General features: G+C 38.7%; 1 protein-coding gene across 5 annotated transcripts in view; it reads left to right on the forward strand.

Annotated features, from left to right (window-relative positions):
* The window catches only part of wnk4a (WNK lysine deficient protein kinase 4a), a 64,433-nt gene that overhangs the window by 37,704 nt on the left and 10,385 nt on the right, over nt 1-16,344 (forward strand). For all 5 annotated transcript variants that reach the window (XM_055175877.2, XM_073866554.1, XM_055175878.2 and 2 more), the window contains exons 11-16: nt 1,882-2,017; nt 2,347-2,463; nt 4,132-4,305; nt 9,980-10,028; nt 10,114-10,224; nt 15,390-16,249. In XM_055175877.2, coding sequence (XP_055031852.2) covers nt 1,882-2,017; nt 2,347-2,463; nt 4,132-4,305; nt 9,980-10,028; nt 10,114-10,224; nt 15,390-16,249 — 1,447 coding nt within the window. The remainder of the gene's footprint in view (nt 1-1,881; nt 2,018-2,346; nt 2,464-4,131; nt 4,306-9,979; nt 10,029-10,113; nt 10,225-15,389; nt 16,250-16,344) is intronic.

Genomic DNA, 16,344 nt, shown 5'->3' on the forward strand with positions numbered 1-16,344 from the left:
GAGTGTGTGTGTGTGTGTGTGTAGAGGGGGTTATGTCATCATCTGGAGTTCATCTTCTTCTCTCATCTTTCGTAACAGAGCACACTCTTATCGTCCTATAGTATACGCTATGAACACCACATGCGCATGTTTCTTGGACGATGTCCTTAGCGATCGCCTGCCATTACAAGAGTTTTTCCTCTCTTAAGAACACATTCGCCAGCAAACAGAGATCTTTCAAATGAGTCAGATCCTGCCAAGTGGTAGGCTGGCTATAAATGTTTGTGGGCCTACAGTATGATTTTGTTTGGATAAAACTGAGTGCGGCATGAGACACAATTAGCTTACAGAAACAAGCTCAGAATGGACTCAGTGTGCCCACAGAGCTCTAAAGTCAAACATGTCTACAAACAGTACTTCAGCAAAGATAAAGCCAGTTTAAATACGACACATGCCTGCTTCTTTCTTTGGGCATTACGGTTGGTTTTAAAGGAAATAACTGGTATATCTTTGCAAGGAAGTGTTACTGTCCAGTTATGTTTTTCTGTGCTTGACTGAACTGACACAAGCTGCGAGGTCAGAGGTCAACAATAAATACAATACATACTACCGTACATGTTTGCTACCTATTCAGTGGGAACATAACACTCATTAAATGCACCATGTTTCATTTTTATATGAAAACAAATAAGGGTGTTGGGATGTAAACATGTTAATAAAGTTAAACAAATAAGAGTGTTGAGATGATGTCATACTACTTCAGTTGTTGATTTTGTGCTAAATGGATCTTCTTTTAAAGTGACTAGCATTTTTTTCAGTTACAAATGAACAAAAATCTGGAAAATAAACTTACCTTACCCCAATGGTAAGCTTATAATAATGATTTATAGCTGTCGGGTTGGTTTTCCTGAAAAAAGTGGTGAGTCTGTGCAAAACTTACTGGCATTGTGTTATGATATTAAAGATCACATTATGCAAAATCCACTATTTCAAGGGGTTTGGACATAAATGTGTGTTGGCAGTGTGTGAACACAAAAAATCCCAATTAAACCAAAGCAGTCTTATTAGTCGTACTGTTTTGATTGTCTTGTTAATGTGACGTCACACAAACAAAGCCACGCCCACTGCCACTGACTGACTGGTTCATTTTACACAAAAGCTTTTCTTAATGTGTTTGTTAGCACATTGTAGCGCTATTGGGGCTAAAAGATACTATTGTCTCGGACTGTATTCACAGGAATCAGATCTATTTTAACCAAAAGCGCTCACTTATTGTTGCTCATTTGCATTTAAAGGTACACACATGAAATCATTTGCTCACACCCAAATAGGGTCATTTTGGTCATGCTATAATAAATGATCTGTGGGGTAGTTTGAGCTGAAACTTTACAGACACGTTCTAGACATACCTGATACTTATAAATGTAAAAATGGACATAACATGTGCCCTTTAACTATAATATATTTCTCAATATAGTCTGGTTATAAGTAACCCACTTTTGTCCCAAATAAACTTGGAATTTGATTACATGTCAGTCTTGCCAAAATAACTTGAGATGTATGATATTGCATCATCTTAGTAAAGTCAACAGTGATTTCAAGATGTTTGGTTTCATTCATTTGTTTATTTTATTTATTTTTGGGCTATGGTTAGACGTTAAGTTTGCACTGACAGCACAAATTTTGCCTCGTTTTAGCCTAGACATCTGTGTTTGGACGGCTATTTAAATGTAGAATTGTTTGGTGGGTCCCAACAAGCCACACAATTTGTTGTTAAAGTTTTAGTAGCAAACACCACGAATAACTACAGACAGTTCAGTTTTTGGCATAACAGAGAATGTAGAATATAAATCTTTGTTTGTTATATGTAACATGCTACCGTTAATATGATCTTCTTCACAGTTATGCTTCAGATGTGACCTCAGGCTTGAGTGATGGTTACGAGGGCCAATCAGAGAGGGGGAGTAAGTTAACTGGCAGACGGACAGCATGCAAACTGTTTAGGAGGAGGTCTCGGTCTCGTCTACGCATTACAGGGGTGAGAATAATGCTGTCTTCCCACTCATTTTATTTTTTATTTCTCAATACAGAGATCAGTAAACAGTGTTAACAGGGTCAACATTAATAGCTTGAAACAGAAATGATATTGCATGGAATTCAAGATGTTGTACACTGTAGGGTACCCTTTGGCCATTGATTAGTGTACAATAAAATATCAAACTGCTTTTTCACAATTACACGATCTTTGGATAATTTGGACCCAATGTGATTTTAGTGATTGCATATTTATTTTTATTTTAAGTAAATAAATATACTTCAGTAGAGAATAATGTATCACTTTAACTTTAGATATGTTTCTCCACACAGCTGTCTGATAAAGTTGACCGAGTGGTTGAATGTCAGCTTCAGACCCATAATGATAAGATGGTCACCTTCAAATTTGACCTTGATGGTGACAACCCTGAAGACATTGCTGCAGTTATGGTAGGTTACTGTAGCCTTCAATCTTGAATACACACATATTGTGTACCTGTCCTTTCACACTTTATCAATGAAACTACACATGGCAGAGCCATACATTAAGTAAGGGATAATGTATATGCAGCCGGTTGTTATTGTAGAAATAAGCCCTGACAGTGCGATCAGGACCCAACGCAAAGCAAAGCGTCTTTTATCACACTGAAACTGGGGTTTATTTCATGATAACAACCATCTTTATTGGACGCAAAAATGACATTATTGCACAAATGATCAGCTATAAAAGCTACAGTAAACAAATTTCCCACTACAGCCCTTATCAGGCAAATCCAAGAAGCAAATTTTCTACTTCCTCTCTGTCACAGATTGACAGCTCTTTTGGAAAACGTCCTGTGAGAAAACCTTCGGTTAAGCACGTATCCAGATATCACACTCATCCAACATAATTTTGAAACATTTTCATCCCTTTTATATATCCGTAATCCTTTAAATGACTACTTGAAATGTAACTTCAAAGTGTTTGAGTGACTTTTTTTGAACATTGATCCTGGTATATTGATCTATTCATGGCCTTGAGCCACCTTGATCCTCCAAGTGAATGTTAGTATTGTGTATTGTGGTAATGACATTTTTCAGTTTTGGAGAAACTAGTCCAAAGCTAGCAGTTTCTACATTTTGCATGTCAGTTGTACAGAGCTATATTGATCATAAATTGTCGCGCACATGATCCAGCTCACCCACTGTTTCAACCATCTGGTATTGTTTGTCCCTGACTATAATTTGCAGGGGTGCAATGTAGCATTTTTTATCTTCCTCAATGACAAAGATGATCTATTCCACAACATCATTAAGAGTTTTCATGTGTTTTGGAGGAAATTTGCATAATGAGTATAAACACTAAAATGTTACCCTACCAATCATTTGAATTTAACAGTGATTTTGTGGGAGTAGATGAATGTCTATTGTCTGTATGGGCATCAACGTGTGTGTGTGTGTGTGTGTGTGTGTGTGTGTGTGTGTGTGTGTGTGTGTGTGTGTGTGTGTGTGTGTGTGTGTGTGTGTTTCTGTGGTGTTTTTTTTGCTGAGATACAGAGGCTATTTGTTTAGTCTCAGAGTGTTGGCAGCGTGGAGTCACTTCTCGCGTGTTATTGGTCGAAGCGTAAACACCCACTGCTATTAGTGGTGTGTAAAAGCTCAGCTTGTGGATGAACTTCATTAAACCTGCCTGAGAAGGGAGTACACAAGTGTGCACACGCTCAATTTAGGCAGTCATTCACTTTAAACAGTCAAGGAATATCCAGTTTGAGAAGTATTGCACAATCCCGGTTTCCTTATTCAGCACAGAGAGATCCCTTGACTGCTAATATGTACGACGTGCAGTACGTGGTACTTTCCTTCGCCACTTTTTCAGAATGGATTGGGTGCTTGTTGCACTTGTCTTTTCTCTCCTAATTGAATTGCCTGAATTTAAGGTGGCCAATTTGCATATAATCGTACTATGTGAATCATACAGAAACGTACAATTATTTAATGAAGCAGAACTTACAAATAACGTGTGTACGACATGAATAAAAGATACGAATGAGATTTATACAAATTAGCCACCTCACAAAAAGCTTATGAATTGCTGTGAGATTTTGTTGTTTTTTTCATAAATGTCTCTTTTGCCCAAAGGTGCATAATGAGTTCATCTTGCCCTCGGAGAAAGAGGGCTTTATTTACCGCATCTGTGACATCATGAAACGGGCCGAGTCGCTGATGAAGAAAGATTCATCAGGTCATCATGAAAGCTTCGGGGTCAATCGTCCATCCCATCATAATACCTCCAACTCGCTGTCTAGTTCCCAGGTGAGCCATCATCACGTATGTACCACTGTATATGCACATATAAACATATACTCAGCAGTATTAGATACACTGGATTAATCTAGATACTCCACCTAAATATTAAAATTACTCAGTGATGTACTCACCCTCAAGCAATCCGAGATACACATGTCCATGATCTTTCAGATGAACACATTTTGCGTTATTTTATTAACTATCCTTACTGTTAGATGCTTTATAACAATAGAAAACAGGGATCAGGTAACAACTTTTGACTTTAAAACACTTTAAAGTGGATTCATCCTTCAGAGAGGTAATTCACACGCCTCCAAGGGGTTAATAAAGGTCTTCTGCGGGTAATCAATGCGATTTTGTAAGAAAAATATTCATATTGCAAACGTTATAAATTATCATAACTAGCTTTTGGTAACGACGCCATCTTGGACTTTCACGAGAGTTTCAGCGTAGTAAGCATTGGTTGCTATAGGTACAGGTCACTCTCATGAATCGTGTGAGTCAAAGATGGCATTATTAGCAGAATTATTAGCTATTTTTTATAGTTTATGAAGTTTAAAATATGGATATTTTTCTTAAAAGATCGCATCGATTACCCACAGAAGACTTTTATTAACCCTTTGGAGCTGTGTGGATCACCTTTGTGAAGGGTGGATGCACTTTTATGGGCTTTAAAGTCAGAAGTTGTTCCCTGATCCTCTTTTCTACTGTTATAAGCTTGGAAAAGCAAGAACATTTACTATAACAACTACAAATGTGTTCGTCTGAAAGATGATGGACATGTGTATCTAGGATTGCTTGAGGGTGAGTAAATCATGGGGTTATTTTGATATGAGTATTGCTTTAACATGGAAACAACCCAATACATTTAGACATAGAGTTAGTTAGTTAGAACTTTATTATCACCTTGGATTTGAGTGGCATGGCTATTGATGCCAAACGTACAGATTTTAAGTGTTTCGGAAACTGCTGACCTGAAACTGGAAATCACAAGCTCAACCATCTCTAGACACATATTGGCAAAACTAGTTCAAGCACATAGATAGGCAACATATGACCACTTATTACAACCGAGTGTATCCCATCATCGTCTCCTTCGTCGTGACACACTCCTGTGTTAACAAGAAAAGTGAGTGGCTCATCATAGCCCTACTAAAGACAATGATGCAAAGTCTGATTCATTTCCGCGAACCGGCTCTTTTCGGACAGTTTGGCTCATTGTACCGGTTCAAAAAGCCGAATCTCCAGTTCCTGACATCATCAAGGAATGACATCACTACGCATTTATTTTCTAACTACTTGTATCAATGAAACATTCAAATAAAGTTGTTTGTGTTAACACATTAAAGCAACACTATGTAGTTTTTTTACCTTTAAATAATGTCTCTAAAATTATTTCAGTGATAGAACAACTTTTAACTGGACAAATTGTACTGTTGCTGCAACCTGAGCAGCCTCCTAGCTGCTACAAGCACACTCTGAAAGTGGCGGTGGAGGGTAGAGCACACAGTCCCGCCCCTCCCCCTGCCTGCAGAGAGTGTCTGATACCAGGCACTGTTGCGCTTTTCAACCACACGGGGGAGCCGTAAGTCATTTTTACATGGAAACTACATAGTGTTGCTTTAACATTCAAATAAAAAGTTGTTTTTGTGAAGGCATAGCTGGTTTATTGCCTTTCATTCACAAGTTAATAATGTTTGTGGTCACAGTTTCAATCACGGATAGTAAATGCCAGGTCACAACTGACCAGTTTTGACTAGCCTACAACTTGGATAAGATTCCTAAAAGTTTGGCACCTACAGCACACATTACAGACACTGATGCACAATTGCAAAAGTATAAAGAATAATAAACTTGTCTTTTAAACTCATTGGTTTTCCTTAAAACAACTAAAATATGATTTGCATGCACAATAAATCATACTAAAACTAAAGCTTTTTAATTAAACAAGCATATCAAGAAACTAATAAAACAAGAAACGCATCAGGCTTGATCAAATCCTCGGTGATAAACACACACTGTCAGCAAGTCAGCCCATCCGCAATCCTTGCCTCGTCAATCATCGACAAACTTCGACAGTTAGTTGAAACCTATGTGTTGAACCGGCTCACTTGGTTCTTTTTAAGTCCGACGTGATATTTCCGCTGTGCGTCCTGTGTCATCAACCCGGAACCTATACCTAAAGTTTTTAAAAAACTAAAGTTCGATTCAGTTCGATTTGTGAACCAACTCGACCGGTTACTTCCTGAAAACCGGCTCAAAAGAACGATTCGTCCAAGAACCTAACATCACTAACTAAAGAAACAGTTTAAACAAGCCTAAGCTTGTTGGTTAATTTTAGCTGGTCTCCCAGCCTGGCTTTCGATCGGTTTTGTACACTTTTTAGCCAGGTTGTAAGCTTTCCTATGCATCTTGGCTGAGAAGGAAGTAGCTGGTTTAAGCTGGTCCTCTCAGCCTCGCAAAACTAGTCAAGCTGGTCTTACAGCCTGGTCAAGCTGGTATTCAGATGGTTTTATCTGGTGGTTAGCTGGTTAGGAACCAAAACTCCTCTAATACCAGGCTGCCAAAACCAGGCTGTGAGACCAGCTTGTTTATTGTGAGTGTAGTGTACTAGTTTATACAAAAGGGGTTTTAGATTTTACCTCATTATCTCGAGGCGTGTTCTGTACCGCCTTTTATTATTCCAAACAGTACAATAAGGAAGGGTTAAATAAAGGAAAACTGGTTTAGAGTGACTATAAAATTATATCTCAGTGCAACTCGGTTTACATTAACCTGATGTGTTTGTGGGCCTTGGCTTGATATTGTCTCATTTATAGTATAGTACCGACTTAATATAGTTATACTGTTTCTAGCTATGGGTGCTTTTATGAGATAAAAGCATGAGTAACCTAAAACATAGTGGTAAATTTAGCTGTTTCAATAAAAAGTTTTACTCTGTGTCCAAACTCATCAGATCATATACAGTACAGTACAGTCTCCTATTACTCTAGCCTGCCAGCCCACTGATCTCAAGATATCTCTTAATTAGTATAGAGAAGCAAAACAATGGAGTGTTTTATCTGATTGTGGAGATCTATAACAGTGTAATGGATGTACACACACCCGCACAATCATGCATGGATCCCTTGGGGTTGCTTAACTACCAGTAAACCCTCCAAGAGAGCTCTGCCAGTGCCTGATTAGAACCAGGTGTGCAAGACGATCCACGTCCCAGACCCCTTTTCTACAGAGGTCTGTGTCTCATCGGTTGCTTGTCTCTCTGGAGTCGTTTTTCACAAAACTAGAGTTTAAATGCTTAGCATATAACAGAATGTAACCCTGTATACCCAAATCACATCACTCTTCTATTATACTGTGTGTGCGGATGTGGAGTTGAGAAGAGAGTCTGTGCAGAAGAAACAGTGTTTGTGTACAGATGAGGAGCTGCTTCAGAGCCACGGGGAGATTTTAATGGTAGTTATGGATTGCGTAAACTGTGCAGCACAATGACTGTTGTGTATACTGTATGACTGAAGTAGAAAAGCTTTAGCTGTTAGACTGCGACTGCTCTTAACCCTAATTAAGTTTAAGGACTCCGTCATTGAAGCATATTAGACCAATACATTTCACTTTAAACACTTCCCAGTTTCTCTGTTGGCTTCAAATGCTTCAGTTTCTAAAACCAAGTATTTACGAAATGTATTTTTGAATATGATAAAGATTGACAGAAAGTACAGCATCGCCAATTTATCAAACGCTTGATATTGATGATGATTGGAAGATAAATAATGACAGAAGAACTTGGATGCCAGATGGTGGGGAAAGTGATGGTAAAATAAGTGTATGGTGTTTGCACAGATGGACTGTCTGCTGACATGTCGTGCATTAGCTCTTCAGGGGACCCGAGTTTGAATCCTGGCTCCTGTTCCACTCTTTAATACCATTAAGCTTCTTGTCTCTCTACCCTGCACTGTCAAAGAAAGCTGTGAAGGCCAAAAAATAACTTTGTTATTTTGTAAAAAAAAAAATTGTGGGGATGCTGCTATGTTGCTAACTTATAAATATAGAGCTTATAAATATTAATCAGGTGTTACTGTAGGTGAATTAATAAAGGGAATATTAATTATTATGTTTATATTATATTTTACTATACAGTAGTAAAATATGTAAGAAATAATTGACGACGGCGTTGAATTATTTGAAAATAGTGCACATCCAAGGTGGTACTGTCCTACCGCTGGCGTGCATTATTTTCGAATAATTCAAAGGCCAGTCATCAATTATCCCTATTATACCACGTTTACCAGACATGGGTACTTGTGACTTGGTGACTTGGACTGGAGTCGACTTGAGTCGCTATTTTTGTGACTTGTGACTTGACTTGACAAAAAATTAAATACTTTGAACTTGACTCGGACTTGGAAGTTAAAGACTCGGGACTTGACTTGACTTGAGACACGATGACTTGAATGACTTGAGTGTTAATCACATCATGTTTTCAGTTTGAATATAAAATATATAAACTATTTAAAAAAATAAACTTTGTGTAACAACGCCATCCAGTGGCGTTGTTACACAAATTTGACGCTCTGAGAATGAAAGGGACATGTTTTTATATTGACCAAATTAAATGTGTTAATGTATTTTTTGCGCTCTATGGCAGGCAGGGTGGACAGATAATTACTTAACATGTTTAATCTGAGTGATTTCATAAGTTATTTACGCCTGCCGGCTGTGTACGAACGTTGCTTTGTTCCGCTATTTTGAATGGAAGTCAATGGAAGGTTCTAGTCTTTTTCCCCCAAAAGTGGGCGTGAACCTGTTCAGAGACATTCTATGACGTTGCGCCGGTTGTGCGTATGTATGTATACCACTCCATAGATGTGTCTGCCAATCTATGTATTTTATATCTATGGCTAACGAATGACACAACTGTTTTTAACACATGCATGTGCTGCTTTTGTGAATACGTGTCAGAGACAGACTTTATGAGGACAAAAAGTATTCTTGCATAGCCGGTTTCAGCAGTAACAACATAAACACGCGGCTTTCGTGGTCATCACGTAACTTCCGGTAAACTCTGTGAAGAATACATAACAACAAAGTCCTTTTAAAGTAGTTTATTTATATAATAAACAACACATAGATTACATAGGAACCCAAAACGTTTGTTATTTACGATGAGGTATTTGTTTAAGAGTTCAGTTTCAGCAACTAGTCAGACCATTAAACAAACAGAAACCGGAAGTAAAGTTCGGACCAGACGCTTATCGCGTCACCCCACGTGTGCCTGATGAAACAGTCTATTCATGCCAGTAATGAGGGCGAGTAACTGACAAAATGTTAATTTTAGGGTGAACTAACCCTTTAAAAGTTTCAATAAATAAAAGGCTTCTAATAAGAGGATGTAATCTGTTGCTCATTGCTTACCGCATCTTAGCATTTATATTATTGCCTCCTTAGAATGAATGGCTTCAATGTTTTTCTTACTTCTGTATGTAGCCTAATTGTAAAATATACACGTGTAATGAGTACTCCTACTTACAAATTGAAAATGCTTCCTCTTTATTTTTTAATGTTATATTGTTTGTACAGTAGATTAAATCTCCACCACAAGTTATTTTATAAAGTAATGGAATAAAATAAATTGTAGATGGCAAAAACTGAAATGACTCACATATATTTTGTTTCCTTTTAGCCAAACCTCCACAGTCTGGAACCAACCAATTCGTCTTCCTCACTACCAGGTAAACATTGAGTATTGATCAAGTAGAATGACGCAATGCCTTTCAAACCAGGACATTTTTTCACACGTGTGTATTGGTTTCTTAGCTGAATTTGGCCCGAGCGCTGGGGCACAGGCCTCTCCTCCAAGAGTCAGCAGAGACATTACCTCACCCGCACGCCCACTATTGCGTTCACAGTCTTTCCATAATGCTCCAGGTAAGTGACCACTTCTCTCTGATGTAAGAAACCTACTACTATTTCCTATTCATGCCTAGCTCACGCTTTAATCCTGTGAGTGGAAATAAACGCTGGCTATTTTCTAAATGTCATCAAGCGCTAGCCGGCGCCTTCTACACATGCTGAAGCTCAAAGATGCAGATTGTGTTTGACTGGCACCAGGGCATGTTGGGTAATTATTTTACCTGGAGGCAGCTTGTTTATTGTTAGTTAATGAAGTCTTTACATGTCTGACTAGAGGTTGTCTTAACCATGGGCGTCAGAATGATGTTGGAAACACTCTAATTTAACGCATATGTCTGTTTACTTGTCAGAGCTGTCAGTCAAATCCATTCCTCTTGAGGAGATTAAAGGATTAGAGGATTCCCAATAGATTAAAGCTTTCTCATATCCGTTTGGTTCTGGCTAGAGGGGATACAGCTATGGCAAAATCTTGTGAGATGTTGGGTTTAGGGTTAGGTGGGGGTAAGAAAAATAGCGGTTCTGGCTAGATATGATACAGCTATGCCCTAAATCCCATGAAATGCTTGTTTGGGAGGTAGGTTTAGGATGAAAACAGCGCTCATCTGGAGAGATTGTCTTAATTTAAAAATGTCTGTCATTTACGTAATGGATAATTGACAACAGTCATTGAATTATTCAAACATAATGCACACCCAAGGTGTTAATGCATTATTTTCTAATAATCCAAAGACTCAAAGTCAGTTATTGTGCTTACACCATGGTTACCACAGAAATGCTAAGACATTGCTCTGATGGTTATTTTAAAGTGCACCTATTTCATTGACTAAAAACAACATTATTTTGTATATTTGGTTCATGTTTGTATGGTTTATGGTTAAAAAAACGCATTATTTTTCACATACTGTAAGTTTTTTAACTCCAGATATCCTGCTTTCCTCAAACACTTTGATCTTGTACAAAACTCATCGATCTGAAAAGCGCTGTCCCTGATTGGTCAACTAATCTGGACTTTGTGATTGGTCTGAATACCTCTGACATCAGCAGGAAATGTGACGCTCCTTACCATGTTTGAAAGATTCGCTCACAATGCAATGCTAACCGGAGTTAATTTACAGGCGGTGAGTCTGAAGCAGGAGGAATTATGATAATGTCATCTTGTCTACATCACCAATCCCAGGAAGTAAACTGTTGCCTACAATCCGTGTGTTTATTTTTGTCCAAGAAAATAGATTTACGTTGAAGACGAGAACTCGCGTCATCGTTTACTCTGGGGTTTGTACCTTTTGCATTATCGTTAACATGAACTAATACACACTTACCCACCAAAGGAAATTTAAGACTCTTCGCTATTTAAGACATCTAAAAAAAATCAAGTGTGTGTTTTACAGGAAAATTATCAACACCTGTGAAACATTTCAGAATAAAGCATTCAATAGGCCTGTGGTATAACAAAATCTACATGTATTTTTGCTGACGCTTTAATTTAAATTGACCTGCAATCAAGTACGCAATGTGGAATCGAACTCACAACCTTTGTGCTGCTAATGCAATGCTCTCACAAATGAGCTACAGAAACGTGTTATTGACAGAAACATTTAAAAGATACATTTAAATCTTAAAGTAAGTAAGTCCAGATTACAAGATTAGATCTGTAGATAAGTACAATAGCAGAGATGGGTGGCAACAAGTTGTGCTGGGAGAATTGTGTGCTACATGACGTGCGTGAACATGTCATCTGTTTGCAGAGCTTCGGTCAGATCAGTGTGATCACAGCAAATAAAATTGTAATACTTTGTCTCATTGCCATTATGTTTACTCAGATTGTTATGGCCTAATCATATTAACATTATCGCATTAATCTGTTTGCATTTAGCATTTAGCTTATGCTTAGTGGTGTACACTTAACCACTTGACTTCACTGAGTGCATAAATAAAGGCAGTTAAAGATACAATTCATAAAATCTCCCGCTAGAGGGTAGCCTGGCTAACACCAGACCTGTCTTATAGAGAATGAGTCGTGGTCTGGGAACCATTTGCTCATTTTCTCGTATTTGAGGCGTGGTGGTTTACGAATGCCTATAGCCGTTTATTGGGCGCTATGAATGTCTATCAAATGCGTCTGTACGTAGCTCATAGCCAATCGTTTCAATTATACCAGATGACGTATGTAGAGCGACATCAATTCAAACATAAACAGCTTTTATCGGGTACAAGTGCAGCTGAAAGCTATGAAACTAAACCGGTAGCTGTATATTGATAATGAAAAGCAACACAATTTAGTGGCAACCACAGTACAGGCATACTGACAATATGATATTAATAAATACTTATCATGTCTTGCCATATACAAACATCCTTCTTGGATATGAAATTGTGTCTTTTTTTAAATAAACTTGCGTTCTTTTTTTTTTAAATAAACTTGCCTTCAAAACTACTTAGAAGACTGTCTAAGGCTGCATTGAAAAGTAACTTCGCGTCTGTTGCTGTGTTATAACAAATAACAAAACTGCTTCGGTTTGTCGCATAGACGTCGTCATCGTCTTGCTGCCCCCTCGCCGTTCTGTGATTGGTTCCCTATTTCAGGGGCAAAAAAGGGCCATAGTTTCCATGCTAGACTTGCAGCGTGAATACATTTGCGCGCAAGGCAGCATGGGGAAACCCAGGCTTGCTAGAGGGAGCATGATTAAAACAATAACAATAACGTAGATTAATGACGCTCTGAAGCAGCATGGAATGATGGGATTTGTTGTCCACCAGTAGTTTGCCGTCTTTCTTTTTTTGTTGTCTACCTCAAAACAGACAAAACAGCAGTGCTCAATTGAGACTAAATTATTAAATAGAACTTTGCACTTTTTACCAAATTCACACTTTTTAGTCTTCCACGATTTTATTTTTACATTACCAATGTAACCAATGTTTTGTCGAGTCCAGGTCTCGCACACCGGACGAGAAGCGCTGTGTCGCGTGTAGGCCAACTCGCTGGTGTAGCACACCGGACATGTATGTTCAATATGCGCAAGTTTAGTCTAACAGAGTCTACTTTTGCTAAATATGCGTTAGCAGCCTATGTTAATCGTTATTGATTTTGTTATTTAATGTTAAAGGAACAGTATGTAAGAAATGTATATCAATGAATCATAAAATTACCCTGATATGTCACTAGACATTAAGAAATCATTTTCATTTCAAATACTTGTATCACTGACAACAGTGGTCTGGCCAGGATATTGTCATTTAAAAAGTGGAGTTGCAGCCCTCAACTGATGTTTATGTTGTCATGTTGTGTTTTAGCCACAAGTTTTGTTATTGCAATACCAGTTTTGGCCACAATCCTACATACTGTTCCTTTAAACTATGTAAGTGGCGCTCTGTTGGGCGGCAGGGATTTGAACAGTGTCTGGAGTCACACTTTATTAGTTATGTAACATAGGTGATAGCCAAGTAATTTACATCTTAATGTGAGTTACCTACAAGGTAAACAGATTAGGAAATTGGCAACACTTTTTATTTACAATTTTTTTTTTGACTACATCAGGATTAAATTGACACAGCGCTGTGCTTCTCGGTTGGTGTGACCTTCTTAACTGTGAGTTGAAAATTATATGGACATAACTGCTACTACACTCAGAAATAAAGGTATAAAAGCTGTCACTGGGTGCATATTAGTAATTTAAAGGAACTGTATGTAGGATTGTGGTCAAAACTGATATTGCAATCACAAAACTTGTGGCTAAAACACAACATGACAACATAAACATCAGTTGAGGGCTGCAACTCCACTTTTTAAATGACACTATCCTGATCCTGGCCAGACCACTGTTGTCAGTGATATAAGTATTTAAAATGAAAATTATTTCTTAATGTCTAGTGACATATCAGGGCCATTTTATGATTCATTAGTCCCTTTCACACATACAGTCTTTACTGGTAATTTACTGGTAAAAATGTACGGTTGATAATGTTTATTTGCAATGTGATCTCTACATGTGTTTGTAAAATCCTCTGTACTCTTTTCTTCAAATCCAGTTGAACAGAAGCAGTGAGCTTTTGGCACATATTAAAAAACCAAGACTCGCAAATCTTGCCAGGCCCCCAACTGTTCAAGTGCAGTGTAGCCATGTCCCGTCAATTTATCTCTCCACCGCTGTCAGTGTTTTTCAGTCCCTCCTACAGAACATTTTGTACTGCTGCCTTCTGGCTTTCTGCTTCTATGACGCATTTTCTAAGTGCAACCCTTCTGACTTATTTATGCTGTAGATTTTTTTTAAGTTGTGGTTTCCAAGCATCCAGCGATAACCAAAGAGCTACTGTCGTAACGTTCAATGCAATTACTTTTATTCCGCTAGTTTAGTTGACGAAATGACTGGAAACCTCCGAAACGACCCGCCAAGCATGTGCTTTGGGATGGGCGCTGGTAATGCACATGTGGTTCGTATTTTCATTAAATGTCAGAGCGACTTACTTGCTTCATCAATGACAAAATCATGGTCATTCATAGAGGATGGTCTGTTGGCTCCGCTGTCAGTGAAGAAATCAATACCACTAAACTTTGGGTGTGTTTAAAATGTATTGTCAGTGTTTCAGGTGTTAAATAGTATTGACAAGGTTGATTCCTTTAATTTTGCAGTTCCAATCAATTTTTGGATGTTTTTTCTATGCATGGGGGTTTAAGGGCCTCCCCTTGAAGTTGGGCATGCAGGGGTGTCCTAAGGGTGCAAACAGAGACAGTTTTAGACAAAACTTCATGTATTGGCACTGTAAGAATATGTTATTGTATAAAGCCCTCTCTATTTGTTTTAGCATTGACAGTTACTGTACAAGATACAGTATGACGCAAGCATGTAGGTGTGTGAAATATAGTAGAACAATACAATAAGAGTGAACATTATCTGGTTTGGGTGGGTTTGCACAAAAGATGTACAAACAGAATGAACTGGTAATGCAGCCTTTTTTGCCATTCATATAAATATTTACATGGTTATAGTAATCATGGTTATTGCTTACTATAATAATTGGTGAAACATGTTCTGCATCAGTAGCTTTTGTTGATTTTGGGTAAACTTGGACAGCGTGCCTTAACAAGATATTTACACTTTTTTTAATGATTTAATTTTACAAAAAAATACCACCAAAAATGTAGTTTGCGTCACAACTTAAGTAGCAATGTTTTCTTTTTGCAGGTTCTCCTCATCCACATCGTGTCCCGTCAGCTTTGGCATACGCTCCTGATCCCAGAATGCTTCATTCCAAACTACCTCACGTGCAGCAGTATATACCCTCGTATATGAACAATCCCACACATTTTACCTTTCCATACCCACCTCACCCAGGCTCTCCCAAACCTACACACGCACCTCTATCACGCGTGCACAGCAACCCAACTTACTCCCTCTCCGCTCCAGCATCTACTTCCGGCTCCCCCGGTCCCTTCAGCCCAGACGTCTCAAGTCCCTTATCTGACATGTTGTCCCCATCTCCCACACCTGCTCACACACCTCAAATGTGGCCACCTCACACTCAACCCCTGTTTTCCCTGGCCAATGTGCTTTCGATGGCCATGAGCATGGCGCATTCGTTTATGCCCACTTCGAGCCTGGCACAGGCCATGCCATCTATGGTACACACCATACCCCCAGGCTACCAATCTCAGATGAGCCAACACACACATCCTCAACCTGGATATCCAACGATGTATGCGTCCCAGTATGCCCAGCCTGTACAAGGAGATGTGCCGTATACTCCAGGGATGGCCGAGTATTACCAGACTATGGATTCTCAATTTCGGAATCAGGAAACTGGGATATTACCGCCTACGTCTACTTCACCCAGTGTCATTCCCATTCCTGCCCAGCAGACAGCTTTTACTGTTTCTCAAGAGGGAATACCGGGAAGCGCACAGTATACACAAGAAACATCCAAGGAATATTCTCTGCATCATGAATACAGACCAACTTTCCCCAGGCACATGCTGGACCAGCGGACGAGCTCTGGGTCTTCATCCGGGCTGTCGTCTTCCTCACAAAACAGCCTTGCAAGCAGAGTAAGCTTTACAAAAACTGCGTTTTCTGCCTTTATTGAGTAAATGTTTTGCTATGCGTCTTGTTTTGTGACTAAAGGGCTATTCAGTGTTTTGTT

This window comes from Misgurnus anguillicaudatus, chromosome 4, assembly GCF_027580225.2.
Source record: "Misgurnus anguillicaudatus chromosome 4, ASM2758022v2, whole genome shotgun sequence".
Lineage (NCBI taxonomy): Eukaryota > Metazoa > Chordata > Actinopteri > Cypriniformes > Cobitidae > Misgurnus > Misgurnus anguillicaudatus.